The sequence below is a fragment of the Diadema antillarum genome, unplaced genomic scaffold, assembly GCF_040938485.1.
Source record: "Diadema antillarum isolate AM-2024a unplaced genomic scaffold, OU_Dant_1.0 seq00001112_RagTag, whole genome shotgun sequence".
NCBI lineage: Eukaryota > Metazoa > Echinodermata > Echinoidea > Diadematoida > Diadematidae > Diadema > Diadema antillarum.
Window position 1 is genome coordinate 43,856 of NW_027271928.1, and position 15,809 is coordinate 59,664.

At 40.1% G+C, this 15,809-nt stretch overlaps 1 protein-coding gene across 1 annotated transcript in view; it reads left to right on the plus strand.

The window, feature by feature from the left end:
• The first annotated feature begins 326 nt into the window (after positions 1-326).
• Positions 327-15,809, plus strand: part of LOC139743842 (uncharacterized) — a 56,624-nt gene continuing 41,141 nt past the window's right edge. The window contains exons 1-3 of the mRNA XM_071654296.1: positions 327-693; positions 2,039-4,086; positions 9,129-9,229. Of these exons, the coding sequence (XP_071510397.1) occupies positions 665-693; positions 2,039-4,086; positions 9,129-9,229 (2,178 nt within the window). The 5' untranslated portion in view covers positions 327-664. The remainder of the gene's footprint in view (positions 694-2,038; positions 4,087-9,128; positions 9,230-15,809) is intronic.

The following is a 15,809-nucleotide window of genomic DNA, read 5'->3' on the forward strand; positions in this document are numbered from 1 at the left end:
GAGGGATGGATATATGTGAGTGTTTTTACCCTGCCGTGCATTTCAAGTTCAATAGGAAAGGCGACATGATGCATGGGACGTACGAGAAGAGACCAAGGAAGAGGAGAACTTTCTCCTGAACAATATTTCAGGGCACTGTGCATATTTGTTTACTGGTTGCATTTCTCGTGGACACGGGGTGTAGAGTTTTCTTTCTTTGGCTAGTGTTTTTTTTTTTTACCTATCTTGCCCTTCTTTTTTTGTTGTTGTCTTCTTTCATTTTGTTTCGGTGACATTTTCCAATTGCGGTGCTCAACTGAGCTGAACGTGGATCCGAATGTCTCTCCGTGTTTGCTGCGCCTCCTCTGCCATCGAGTGGGATACGTGCTCGCGATGGACAAACGGACGGACCGCTCGCGAATTATCCCCGCACTCGCCTCTTTCTCCCCTTCCTCTCAGCCCGAAGGAATCGCCTTGTGCCCTGTTTTTTGAGGGAGAGAGTCAAGCGAACTTTATGGTGCACTGTCAGATTTTAGTCTTGTGTTTGTTTTCAACTGAAGAAGGAGACAAAGTTGGATCTCCTTTCCTTTTTATACCTTCCCACCCGTGCTTCTGCACAAGGACTCAGAGGGGGCATATTTGTAACACTCTTGTGCAACTAGTTGTGGCTATTTTTGGATAGATCATGAGTACTATAAAGCAACTATCGAAAAGGTAGAGTTGACTCTCTGTATGATTCTCGCATTAGCTCACTGCTTTTACAGTGAAATGGGCAGATAGTACAGCAAACTTGTACACTTTGTATCACATGGGAGTTTTCAAGGAAGCAATAATGGAGTCACTGGAATATGATGTTAGCATAATATGCTATGGTTATTTCCCTTGTCTTTGGACATTGCCTTCATTTACATGTGTGTGTTTCATAACAAACATCTGTAAATCAGATTTAGTTCTGGTCATACAATTTGATACAGTGGTCTGGCATTGGTTCTTGGTATGAATAAAGAAAGTAATTTCAATCATGAAAAGCCACCGAAAGTGGTGGTAATGCATTCAGGATGTGCATCTAATAAGTGAAAGTTGTTTCTTATAACAGCAGTGGAGTGTAATGTTACAGCGGAAATTCAAAATAGTGAAGTATAATGAGCCAAATCAAATCAAAGTATTGTTAAATATTGTAGAATGAGTCGAAATGTCCATATTCTTCTGTTGTTGCATCATTTTCTTTTGGCCCTTTTTCAGTGTCAAGTTATTGATAATATTACTCCATTTGAAGTAATTTGCTTGTACTTCTTTTTATGATGTAGTTTTAACAATATTTTGTTTGATTTAGCTATTAAAGATTGACCTTCACCTGTCATTTCCTGGATTTCTTGAGGCAGGACCTTCATGTGAAAAGATTTTTATTTAATCCATATTGAAAGGTTCCAGACACCACACTTCTGCGGTTTGGTGTTATAATTTTTGATAATTAATGTTCAACTTTCATAAGGTAGAATAAAAACTTCTCTTTCATACGAGTCCTATCTTGCTCATGTACTGGTACAAGTTGTATGCACCATTGTTTATCTGGTCGCAGAAGGATCAATTGAAATAAAAACCTCTACTTCATGAAATTTACAAGTAACCAAAAAATGGTTACACATTTTAAAAGAGAAAAGATGGTATTTTTTGTGCCTTTTATTTGGTAAATTTTTGAAAGTTTTGTTCTGATTTTGTGGAGAGTTAAGAAATCTAACTAGACCCATCTAATCTCTGTCAAACATAGGATACAGTGTAAACATCTGGGCTGCCAATTCAATGTGGACAAAAAAACATTTCCATGGCAGAACTACCCAAGTGCCTGATAGTTTAGCTTATGATCTTTGAATACCTCTAAATTGTCACACATCATATGAATGAATTTCAAGCACACTCTATTATGAAATGGCTGATGATTTAGGTGTAGAGTATAGCCAGAGTAGAAACAAAATTTGTGATGTCCTGTGAAATATGTCGCTGTCATGTAAAACATTTGACTTTCACTCATAACGTGTGATCGTCTGTCTCCCACTTGCAGGAAATCCAAGGTAAATGTTGAGAAGAGAATGCCTTCTGCCCAGCCCCCAGCCTCATCAGCGGGCTCTAACAGTGGGGAGATGGCCAAACGCAAGGAGGCTTCGGGCTTGACGGGCAAGATGCGCCGCACGCTGAAGCGCATGGGTGGCAGATTTCCGAAGGAGCTCCCTGCCCAGGATGACAACGTACATCACTCTGGCAGCTCTGTCGACACCATCATCCCTAGGCTCTCCGAAGACCTGGAGATTGAGCGGGAGATGCATGAAATCAGAGAAGTGAACGGCAGCCGTCAACCGCTTGCCTCGGACAACAGATCAAGCAAGCTCTATCGGCAGAATGGCAGTGCTAACTATGAGCGATGCAAGGAACATAATGGGAGTAATGTGTGTGGCAGAACTGAGTATGGTGGACAAAGTGTAGCCATGGCAAATGGAGTGTATGCAACAGCAGAGAGTAGAACGGATGATGAGCGGTCAAATGAGCGGGTCTCGCAAAATGATGAGTACAGCACCACTGATGACAGTGACAGTGTCAGGGAAAGAAAGGCTACTTCCTCGAACGGCCTGGCCATGTTTGAAAAGCAAGGGGCCCGTCCGAAGACGGGTCTCTATCGAAAGAAGAGCAGCCCCGTTGGCAAAAACATTGAGTTCGGTGTCACTGCCGTGGTGCTTAATGTCCAGGCAAATCGCAGCGGGGAGGATGGCAAAGGAAACGATGTCGTGGCGGATTTCCAGCTGAGAGTTGGTGGCCTCTCTAACGAAGAGGACTCTGAAACCAGCTCCAACCCTGTGCCTTTGCCTGGAAAGGGTTCAATGAGGAATGACATTTCTGTGAAGCTCAGCCCAGGTTTCGGGGGCAATCTGAACTCCGACGTTACACTGAACTGCTCGGTGAATGTCCACTGCCATATTTCTGGGGTAGATGCAGTCACGGAGGAAGCGGAAGATGGACAGGATGCTGCCGATAGCGTGGAAGGTGTTGTGAAAAATGAGGAGGGGTGGTCCAGTCAGAGGAGCAAATTCATGTCCTCTGCAGAGCTGGAACCCCTGGTCATCCAGATGGGGCAACAACCCGACAATGAAGTGCCAAGCAACCCGCGTACTCCTCATATAGCGGAGGTAGTAATGAGAGACAGTCTCTCCAACATGGAGAGTGACTCTGCGGACAAAGTGCAGAAGGGGGAGGGGGAATCTCTTGGTAGGGACGGCAGGCCACAGCCGAAGGGACACAAGGATGCCAGTGTTCCTCCCAACTCGGCCAAAGAGGTGGCCGAAAAGATGAAGCGCAAATTTGAGGAGGTTGTCCTCCTGCCAAAGGACAGTCAGATCATTGATGTTGTCACGGGTCACAGAGACCCCACTTATGATGAGGATGACATGAGGTTAGAGTACAGCCTTCCGCGCTCAGTGTCCGACGGTGCAGCGATTCTCTCCAGTTACAGGAACGATGAATCGTTCAAGGACAAAGCACTACTGGGACCAGCGGTCGATCGCAGAACAAAACCAAAGTCAATCTATGGAGATTATGCTCATCCAGAGGGCAGTCCTGCTGATGAGGATGACTGTCCTCCACCAATCCCTCCACGCATCTCGGTGCCAAACCAGGAGACCAAAAAGGAGGACTGGGAGACTGAGCCGACGCACATGTGTCTCCCCGCCCTCATGAACGGACTTTACCACGACAACGGCTCTAGCAACAGTGCCTCGACGCGGAGCAAGTCGCTTCCGCGTCACTCCTCCCTCAACGATGTCAGCATGGACCCCAGTGGGCCGAGGAGGTCCAAGACGGCGCACCTCAAGAATAGGGTGTCCCAGCTCTTCAAGACGCCCCGCCGCAAGTCCTGCGCCTTTCCCGACCGTCCCCTGCCTGACGTGCCAGCCAACAAAGCTGCCGTCCAGCGAGACAACAGGCGAAGTCAGGTCCAGAGACCCCAGTCCCTCTACTGCCCCACCGACAGCAGGAACCCTGCCCTGCCACCCCCACCAGCAAGACCATGTCCTCAAAGACCTTCAACAACATCTAGACAGACTCCTGCCAGACAAGGCCATGGTAAGTGCTTCTCCTTTTTCTTCACAAAAAACAAACAAACCAGCAACAACAAACCTGTCATCTCAAAGCATGTCAGTATGATTTTCTCTATAGTAATTGTGCTGTAAAACTTTTCCAAAGCCTTGCATTTTTTTTTTTCTTTTCTACCCTCTTAATACCTCCGGCACATCCCTCACTTCTTTTCAGCTGGTCAAAGTTTTGGGTTTGCTGTATCATTTTCATTATGCACACCTGCTTTAGTGTATGGAGATCTAGTCGTGATGTTGTCAATCAACCCCAGATATTATGCGATTTGTATTCCTTAACCATGGCATCCCAAAGCCTGCATGGTTGCTGGCATCTCAAATTGCTGTCTGAGCAAAAATCATTTTGATAGCAATGGTGTCAGCTATTTACTCTGTATTTTGACCAATGTTCAGTTTTTCTTGTAAATGTAGGTTATTACAAAATACAGGGCTTGCATTTGATACAGAAAGGATTGCCTACGGTTTTTTTTTCCTCTTTATGGTTTAATTGATTTCCAGGAAGTAGTTCATGTGTTTAATACCCAAGAAAATCTCTTGGGGCCTAACCATGTTTTGGTGTTCTGGTTTTGCTAAAATCATTTTGACGTGTCCCTGTCCCACATCCTTTCAAAGAAGAAATTGAAAGAAAAGAATAGAAAAATAGTCTGTGAGGGGATTTTAGTCTTTCAAAAAACATTGTTTGAAGTGGTTTTTTTTTCAACTGCCTCTCTCAATGTGTTTAGGTTTATGATCTAACCACCACATCCTAAATTGTCTTTAATGGTGAGATCACACTTTTCCGATTACTAAGGCATACCCAGAAATTGAGCATAATTCACATGAAATGTGTGCTTTTACTAGCTGTCAAACATAACCTTAAGAACATATTTAGAGGAGGAATATGATTTGAGTGTGTACTCAGCCTAACCGAAAAAAAAAATGAAAAGAAAAAATTCTGATTAGCATGTGAGATGTGTTTCTCAAACATGATTACTGACAAGTTGTTTTCGCCAGTGTGAAATGACTCTGCGACCGACTGTCCCAAGCTGCTAGCTGTCGTAGCTCTGTGAGGACATGCTCATCAGTTGCCTGTGCCCTCTGGCCAGAAGCTGAGAAATTCAGATGCTGTCTTTTCCTCCTAGAATGTGATTAGCGATTTGAAATGTCAGCAAGGCATGTAAGGCATCAATCATATCAAATCCAACGTGGGCCACAAGGCAAGCATATCTCTAAACAAAAGAAAAAAGAAAACGAACAAATAAGTCATCAGAGGGTACATTGTAAATTCAAGAATTGTCATCCCAGAGCAAGAAAGGTGATAAATTTACTGATCTTACATGTAACACTATCACCCTTTTGCAGCCCAAATGACAAAATTACACTCATGAGAATCAAACAAAAGTCTTACCACCAGAGGTAAATGGGCAATGATGAGAATTGGAATGACAGGTTTTGCCAAACAGGTATACCTCACCAAATGCCATTACAGGTTGCAATTCATGACCATCCCACACATGGTTTCCTCAAACAGGCTTTTAGTTCCAAATCAACCGAAATAACTTATTGAAGCTTTCATATTCGCAAGTTGACTATGTTTGGACTGATCACCGTGTAAGGCAAGCATGTTCACCTCAAGCAATTTTGAATTCCCTTTTTGCGTCTCTGTGCTGGCTAGCCCAACCAATATTCCGTCTTCCCATCTCCAACAACTGTACCAAAAAACATAACTTGTTCACCGTCCAGAACAACTGCCCCATCTAGAAAGTTTTTGCAAACAAGTCATGTTTTAAAGTGCAAGTCCACACTCTTTTACAATTTGCCCTAAATAGAATAGATCAGACTACTAAAAAGTATAGATGATTTCATCAAAACTGCATTTGACATAGCAGAGAATTAAATTCTAAAGTTTTGCATGTTTTTATCAAATAACATGTAGCTGCAGTGATGTCCACTGTCATCAAATTGTACTCATAACTTTCCTATTGATTTGTTGTTCAGAAAAATGTCATACAAACCATATCTTTGGTCAATAATTTTGCATCGTGAGATTTTTGCTTCCCAGCATCACTTTCTTATTGGAATACACCAAAGCTTTGATGCAAGGGGTACAGTCGTGTCAATGTGCATTCCTGGACTTTTTATTTTTTCTCCTTAAAAATCATGAACAGTAATATCTCTAATGGCATTTCATGATTATATGATAACATTTTCTTATTGTCCTTTTTAAATTTTAAAATATTATTATTATTATTATTATTTGTCATTAATGTTCTGTGATTATCATTGTGATAAGTACAGACCAATTTGGTATTTCAATTATCTGTGCTACTATTGTCAGGGAAGCCAGTTTTCTGGCAGTATCAAAATTCAGACCTTTTCATGTACAGAGCAGCTTCATGTAGATCCTATGTATTTCAGGCCCTCTCTTTTTTTATTCTTACTGGCATCCCCGTGTTGTCATTGTTATCTTTAATTGATATATTTCCAATTCAACTTTACCTCTACATCATATTGGGGGGGGGGGGGGGGGGGGGGGCAGGGGGATCCAGACTTTGGATATCCTGTGGTGGTTACTGGAGTGTTATCACAGGCAATGTAGTATATAATAGATTGTAATTGTATCCTGACATAAAAAACACAAGACACTCTGGCTCAAAGATAACAAAAAACAAAATTCCCCCCCCCCCAAAAAAAAAGTCAAAACTGTATAGTGAGAAGAAGAGTAAATGTGACGTCTGTGATGTAAAAAAGAAAAGAAAAAGAGAAACTGAAGTTAAATATTTGATATAGTGCAGCCTCACATCCTTCTCATGATGCACTTCCGTTACTTATTTTGGGTAATTTAATTCTCTCTGTCAAAATGATTTATTTTATGAGAAGCAGGCATGACGGGTATTGACACATTGTACGTGGAAACGTAGACTTTTGCGTCACTTTATAGTTGCATCATGGATTTATAGTTACATCATGGAAGGATGTGCCATATCATGCTGTATGGGGAAATCATTTACACTACAGAATTAACATGTATACATACCTATGTTGTTGCTGTTGCAAACTTGTGGTAAGCATGGTGAGTGTATTTCCGCGAAGTAGTTTCAATTCCAACTCCATAAAAGATGGGATGTTTAGACTGTGCAGGTGCAAAGGGATTAATACCTTTCTCCTGACTGGGTGGATCATTTAGCAGCTCATTTTGGGACTATTCTACATTGTGATTTGGTGGATACCACGGCTTGTTTGACGTTGGAAACTGCATTGTGATATATTCTTTCATAACAAAAGGTACAGTGTTATCAACATGCGGAATATTTCACCCTGTGAAAATTTTTATGCATTTTATACCGTGTTTGATATCTGCACAGGCGCAAAGATCCATGAATAATGCTGTTTTCACTAATCTTGTTGATTAGAGTTTGTTTTTGTTTTTTACATGACAGATCACGCAACAATTATACTTGGTTCCCATTGTCATGCAATCTCCTACGCACACTACAGGTTGTTTCCCCCCCCCAAAAAAAAAAAAAAAAAAAAAAATGAAAAATGAAATAAGAATTACAATTGGGTTTCAGCATTGGTAACTTTAAAAATTATTAAACAATCTGAATGCTGTTTCAGAGAATGAAACAATAACTTCTTACCTACATTTTGCAGAAAACCATATGATTCAATTTGCTTAAGTGGTCACAGACAATTGTGGATCGTTGTAAAGCATGCCATGGGTCTGTTTCTTCCCAGTTCAGCTCTTGGATGTTCTTGCAACTGTGAACACAATGGACGAAACTTGGAGGGAAGGGATGCCTGATATACTCTAAAAAGAGTATGATTTCTCTTTGACCACTGAAGCAAATTGGATGAGGTTTTCTGTAATATGTAGGTAATAGTAACATACTTTGAAATTGCTTTCAGATTTATTCACATTTTTAAAAGTTATTGTTACAAACAGACCGATTGTAATTTTTTTTTTTATTTTTTATTTATTTTTTTTTTTTTGGGGGGGATATACGGTACTGGCCATGATTAGTTGATCCTGGACTTTCCATTTAGAAATGTCTATCATAAAATCTATACCACTGTTTAACTCATGGTCTAAATCTTGGCATCATCATGGTAATAATATGAGATCTTGAGGTCAGTAGTGGCAACTGCGATGATTGAGAAAAGTTTTGGACAGTTCAAAAATGTCTATGATCAACGCAATTGCCACAACCGACCTTAAGATCTCATAAGATCTAGTATGATAACCATGATTACTTTACAATGTAGACCACAATTTCAGTCATGGTACAAATTAGCCGGGTTCACACGTACAAATTAGCGGGAAGACGATCGCGATGCTCATCCCGAGTTTTTTGGCGAGCGTCCACACGTACCAAATTAGCGGGATGGCGATCGCGATCGGTATCCCGCTAATTTGGCGAGCGTCCACACGTACCAAATTATCCCGCTAATTGCCGATAGAGACAACAACAAAGCCTGCAAACTGGGTCACACAGCGCCCTTCTCTATCACTGCTTGCGCGCACTTACCTTTGTCCATTGTCTTTTACGCGTCAGTGGTGTGGTTCGCGCGTTGTTGTTGTTGTGCTCCAAAGAGGTGAAGGACCTCTTCGCAGAGGCCTCGCTGTTGTGATGTGCGCATTGCATGATGGGATGTAAAAACTCGAGATTGTAATCCCGACCGTTCACACGTACCAGCGCGGGGCCAATTATCCCGCTAATTGGCGAACCAGCGCAAGATTTCTTGGGATTAGCATCGCGATGCTTATCCCGCTAATTTTCAGGTTTTTTCTGTCCACACGTGCAAAAAACTTGGGATGACGATCGCGATGCAAATCTCGAGATTTGTATCCCGCTAATTGGTGTACGTGTGAACCCGGCTATTGTGATGGATGTAAACAAAGAAATTCACAATCAGCTCCTAAATGGCCAATCTTGGTGTGCGTAGCAGATCGCACAACAGCAGGAACCCAGCATTAGAAACTTCATACATTGTAGCAGGATAATTTCTAGAACAATGAAATTCTCTTTGAAACAGAAAACATGGTGGTCATCGAGATGGGCGAGGGCTTCCCATCGAAGGAGGAACTGGCGCGCTGCCGAGGAGAATTTGCTTCGAGCTTGAGGAGAATAAGCGAGGTAAGAAAGACATAGATCTCCATTTTCACACCCTTTAGAACTCAGTGGGGGTGATTGGACCTAAAGACTAGTGAAGAGTGAAATCTGCAGTAATAAAGGACAGTTTTGGGCCAGAAATAACTTGATTTAAAAACAAAGGGAAAAACAATTTACAATCTCCAACAACAAAATTTTTTATCAAAATTGTATTAAAAATAAGAAAGCAATGATAGTGTGAAGATTTACTAATTTGTGCAAAATGGTTCTTATACTTTAGCTCACATGTACATTTAGCAAAACTTCACAATTTTATAATTTCTCTACTTTTTATCTAATTCTGTTCAAATTTTCATTACCATGCTTTAAAGATCTTGCTTTCATTTTTTAGCCTAACCTTAAACTTGGCTCAAATTGTCCTTTCCTAAATGTTCATTTGGGACCTCCTTGTGTCCACTGTCATTGCAAAATATCACAACATTCAACATCATGACGTGTGGGCTTTGCATTTAAAGTGCAACCGAAGCTTGAGACTTTAGAAAAGCCACAGTTACTTTTTTTCTTTTGCCACCATAAGTCGCATGTGCAAGTGACTTCAGTTTTCTGAAGTCTCATTTTTTTCGTTGTCAGTGCGAAGGGCAGGAGAGTTTGTTGTGAGATTGTAATGAATGACAGTATTATATATCTATTACATCTCGTCAGGTAAAACAGCACCATGATGCCGGGAAAATATTATTTGAAGGATGTGAAGTAGGGTATCACTTTCCTCGCTACGAAGGATCCTTCATTTTGTGTGTTTCAATATGAAGACAGGCCTTCTTCAGGTGTACGATTACCCTTAAGCGCTACCACCAAGTGAAGTTATAGAAGTGCACAGGTTTTCACATGTTAAATGACATTACATTTATATGGAGCACCAAAATTACGAAAGTTGCTATTGCAAAATAGATAACCGAGAAACAAATTGGACTGAATTTTTCCCCCTTCTACTTTGAAGTGTTGAGAAGGATGCTTCTTTTGAATGTGCAATGACAATTTACAATACTTTCTTAGCAAGAGATTCCACTACTATGCTAACAAGTGTATTGATATACAAACATATATTTACATGATTATATTATATATATATATACATAGTGAAAACTTTGAGCAAAGAAAATGGGTTTTCATCGTTTATCTTCCTTTGTTTTAATATATATACATCGTATATGCCATATATTTAGGGAGTTTAATTTTTCATGAATTGGAACTCCCTGACAATTTCACTAGTGTTCAAATATGCGATTATGGAGCATGTAATGGACTGAGAAAGCTTTGTGTGCACGTCTCGTTCATGTTACGATCAGAGTTTTATAATTTTTTCGCGTTGCTTATTTCGCTATGAATACCTGGCTCACAAAATTTGTGGAAATAAAAACCTCGCAAAATATGTGCCGTATGACAAGTATGATATGCTGAAAAGTGGCAATGTTTCACTCTCATCCAGCCCCCAAAACAACAAATGATTGACAGTGCACAATTGTATTTTGGTCTGTAACATGAAACGTTGCTGCTTGTTTGATACACTCTGATGTTTTTGAAACAGTCAAGAAGAAATGACAAAATGCAATAATGGTTTAATGTCATTTGCTGGACGGAAACCCCGTCTCAACAATCTTTTGTCCCCATTTTTCTGCTTTTCCTCTCCTTTTTTTCCCCCTCTCTGAAACTACATGAACTGGGTCTCTTTCTGTTTGAACATAGTTTGTTTGTTTTTTCTTAGAAAAAACAACAACAAAGTGCTGTGCATGTGTATTGTGTGTATTTTAGATACTGCCAAACTAGATTACGAGGAGCCTGCACTTGAAATTCTGACACTGGCATGATACATGTGGTAGCTTGAGTCTTTGAACTACCTGCGTGCTACTTATTCATATCAAGCACAGAAGCATTAAAACCCTAATGCTCTTATCATGTTCAATTTGAAATTCCCCACTTTAGAACGAAGTTTATGCTTGCATTTGTCCTCTATGCATAATGCATTTTCTTCCAAACTTTTCCCCTTCTTTGAAACAATCATGTTTATTCGCTCCTCCCCCCCATAATGGAATTTCCTCTAGCATCAATAAATGGAAGATTTTGTCTGTGAAATAAGCTTATAGTGATATCAAAAGCACTACTCTCTATACTTTCAAGGGTAAAATAATATGAAATACACTGTAGAATCAGAAGTTTTCATGCACATGAAACTTTCTCGAATTGCGCGATCAGCCAAGATTCACTTAAGTTTCATGCTACGAATATTTCTGCTTTTACAGTATGCATGGGACAGAAGACAGGGAACACACACAAAATGTGAAATGTGTGCTAATAATGTGCTAGCTACATGTATGATGCATTATTTTGAATTTTAGTTTTTGAATTTTGAGAGTAGATGTTGACATGCTTGAATATATATTCACACTGCAATGAGAAAATTAATGGTACAATATTGTGAAAATATGATGTGAAAATGTCACTTATTTCAGTTACAATTTGTCAGGGGGGGGGGGGGTTATATAACGAGGCATTGCCTAAAGTCATCATCTTCATCAGTACAAATGGGAAAATTTAGCTTGTGAATTAGACCCAATTTCAATGATTCATCCATTAGAAGTTGTGACAATTACATTTTTCTAGTAAATGCAAAATAGCCAGGGGGAGAGAGAAGGCCCTGCAAAGGAGGTAAAATCTAGCAAAGTGTTTATTCTGTGCTGGGCTGAATTTTTTGGTGATCTGTACAAGATGTCTGTAAATTCATTTCCTTTGCTCATCTCTGTTTAGATAACTAGGATTTGCCATTTTTCACCCTACTCTTACAGAATTCGCAAGACTGAAGGTGTTAAGAAAGGCCCATTGTTAGCCTAGAGCAGTTTTTCTAGGAATTATGTGTATGCCTGCCTACTTTGTAGTTTATCCGGAACAAAGTAGAGGACTAGAATTGAAGAATTATCTGCAAAACAAACAATCTTTTTGTACATTGAATTATTTCGTGTCTTCAATGCAAACTGTATGGCTCGGATGAATTAAACATTCACACGTATACACACACTTGTTTTTTTCAATAATCTTTGATTCCTATAGTTTCACATGACAATGTCACATACACACTCATGCGCGCGCACACACACACACACACACCCAAGCACACACGTACATACAGATCACATAAATACTCATTACAAAGATAAAGGATTGGTGTGCATTTACAATTACATGCCATTTCCAGGGTATTGTCACAGTGGGATTACTGTATACGCTATAATTTTCGCGTACATAAATTTTCGCGAATTGCCGCTGTCACACATTTTCGCGAGTGGTTAAATTCGCAATTGGGGGACCAGAGAAAATATGAAGTGGCAAAGAAAGTGTGAATTTTCAATTTACTAGCAAATAAGAATGATACTAGTTATACACTGCATGAAAAAAACATACCAAACTCTGCGAACTAGTAAGTTAGAATTCAACATTTTTGAAGTGGTTAAGTCCATCGCGCTAGATTTCTGACGAGTGGTACGAGGGGTACGAGTAAAATTCAACGGCAACCAGCTGGAGCATACGAAGCCCCGGCCCCTAAAGTTGACATGTGAATGTAGCGGCATGCAAACGTAAGAGCTAGTGCTGATACGGTACATGTAATCCAAGGGTGACACGCCGCGCGTTTGTAACGTTGTGGCGCAATATATATACGTAAACAAGCTTAGCCAGTATGGTCTGTTCGGTAAGCCTTGACATGGTATACTAGTACTGAAATGTTCGTATCATCAAGGCAAGGGATTCATTTTGGAAGGTAATATTTTCGCGCGTTGTTAATTTCGCGAATAGCTCCCGATTTGCGAAATTCGCGAAAATAAAACCCACGCGAAATATATAGCGTGTACAGTATATGAGTGATTAGTTTTTTGAGGTATGAAAGGGACTTGTGTTGGTACAGAATTGTGACTGCTTTAGTTTCAATGCAGTTCTTTATTTTTTGTTTGTCTAAACCTGCTCTGCACACTTTTCTTTTTCTCTTCTTTTTTGGTTGAATTCAAAAAGAAAAATCCCCAAATGCCCCCTTTTTTTCTTCTGGTTGTTAAATTCCCACAAAGCTCTGGTGTAGTGTCATTTAGTGATTTCCCAGAGGTATGCAAGGGTGGCAAAGATTTTTTCTACCTGTGCTGATGTATTGCGAGATTGCTTTAAATTCGTTATTCGTAGGATAATTCTTCACAGCCAGTCTTTGCTTAAAATGCAATTTGTTAGTTGGAGGTGCTGCAAAGTTCTGGCACTGCAATTCCACTGGGGCGTGGTGAAAGATTTGTGAAAATGAAATCGAAAGACTTTTGCCCAAAACACTTGATATCTTACTGTTGGTGGGATGCCGCAAAGTTTCAGCTTTGCAGAGTCACAGGCGCAGAGAAAGGAGTTTTAAAGATTTCTGAAGCCTTTGCGTGCCACAGTTAAGAGGTGTGCTTTTGTTAGCATTGTTACTAAAGTGCATGAAAGCTGTTAACTCATCAGTGCCGACTCAAGTGTTTCATAGAAGGCCCCATTCACACTTGTGGTGAAACACTGTAATTCATACCATATTTCGTCCGGTATTTCATTGTGTGAATGCAAATGCACTGTGAAGTACATTGCAAAATACGATGGTATTAAGGGTGGTAATTCAAATTTTGTGCGAAATACGCATGCACGCTTTTAGTGTGAATCGTGTCACGAAATACTGCCACCGTATTGCAGTGTTTGTCTTGTGTGACCCGACACACTTCCTGTCTTCTCCCCGTAGGATATTTGCGTATTCGCAGCGGCTTACACGTACCTTGAAGAGAGTTGTACTTTCGGGCCAGAAATACAGTGTGCCTCTGCATTTTGTGACTGAAAATGGTACCAATTGAAATACCCATGGTATCCATTACCACGCATATTTCAGCAGTGAGAATGGTAACAACAAATTACCGTGGTATCATCTAATACCATGATAATTCTAATGTTAATTTATCTATTGTGGCTTTGGCAACACAAAAAAAAAATCAAAAAAAAAATCACATGCCTGTTATTCACCAGTAAGACCTTGTTATTTACCACAGTGGCATTGATGCATCTGTCGTGAAATATTTCTGACAAGACCGATAAGAAGGAGCGGTGTGGCTTTGGAGCCATTAAACATTCAGGATTCCGCATTGCCAATGGCAACCATTATTGAGCGATGATGATGATGAGCTGACGCACATTTGTACATTGTTTGGCGATGCAAACATTTCTGTTGTTGTCGTTTTTCTGTTTTTACTAAAGAAACTGGCACTGCGATCCCTAAATTAAACGAAACAAAAGGAAATCGGCAACGACTAGTCCCGCCGTTACGGGCCAATCCAATTAAAGATGGATGAAAGTGTCTGCTCACTTTGCCGGAGATGGAATGCTATTGACCGCTATTGACTTTCCAAAGTGCCAAAATCTCTCAAAGACGCCATGCATTTTAATCTCTGCTGTGATTTTGGGAAGAGAGAAATAACACTAAAGCACTCAGATTCTGTGTTTAGAGGAAGCCAGCTACAAATACATTTTTACATCGAAGATTTCAAACCCTTGCCACTTTCTTCTAGTTGGGGTGCTTTCTTTGATAAGAGTGAAACCATGGTCAAAGTTTAAAAGGAAAAAGAGAACTCTTTCTTTTACCAGATTTCCAGCTGAAGAAGCCACTTTCCAGGTTGCTTTCTTCACAGATTTAGCATTTCTGAATTCAAAGTGAATTTCACCAATTTTGTACATGGTATGTTTTGCATGAATAATTTGCATCTAGTATTGGAAAATGAGCTAGTATTGGGAACCGAAGGCTACTTGACATTAATATGTGTGTTTTCAGGGCTTGACATTAGCTGTGGTCCGGTGGCCCAGGGCCACTAAAACTTGGTGTTGGGCCACCAAATTTATTTTTTGGTAGCCCAATCTGGCAACTAAGGTTGTTTCTTTTGCTCTTATTGTGGGTCACAAAAAAATGGATTGTTTCTTTTGCTCTTATTGTGGGTCACCACATATCTTTTTCTGGATACCAAAATTTCAGATTTCAAGACTTAAGTGGCCTGAGCCCTGATAATATGTGTTGTCTGACTCCTTAAATTGGCAATGTGTTGACTGTTGCCATGGTAACTACCATGTCATATACATGTTATATACTATGATTGGAATCATTGATCAGTCTGTGTTATTTCTTGAAAGTCTATCGGTGTTGTTTGATTCCCTAACTTGGCAATGTAGTGACTCCCTTACACAACTTTGCATTGTACTGACTGTTGCTACTTTAAGGCGACCACCATACATTGTCATATATGATTATATAATTTTTCATAGCCTAGCTGACTTTGTCCTTTACAGTGAATGTAAAAATGTACTTATGTCTGTACATACATTTCCATGAAAATTTGAAATGTCCACAGTAAAATTCTCATGAATTGGTCTCACAGGTGAGTCCCATTGAATTAAGGCTCAGTACCAGGTAATTCTTTCCCAATGGTGAGTTAGTGTTGTGCACACTGTATGACCAATGATTAATAGGTTGGTTCAAAATACTGATGATCAATATTGCACAGAAAAACAGTGGTAT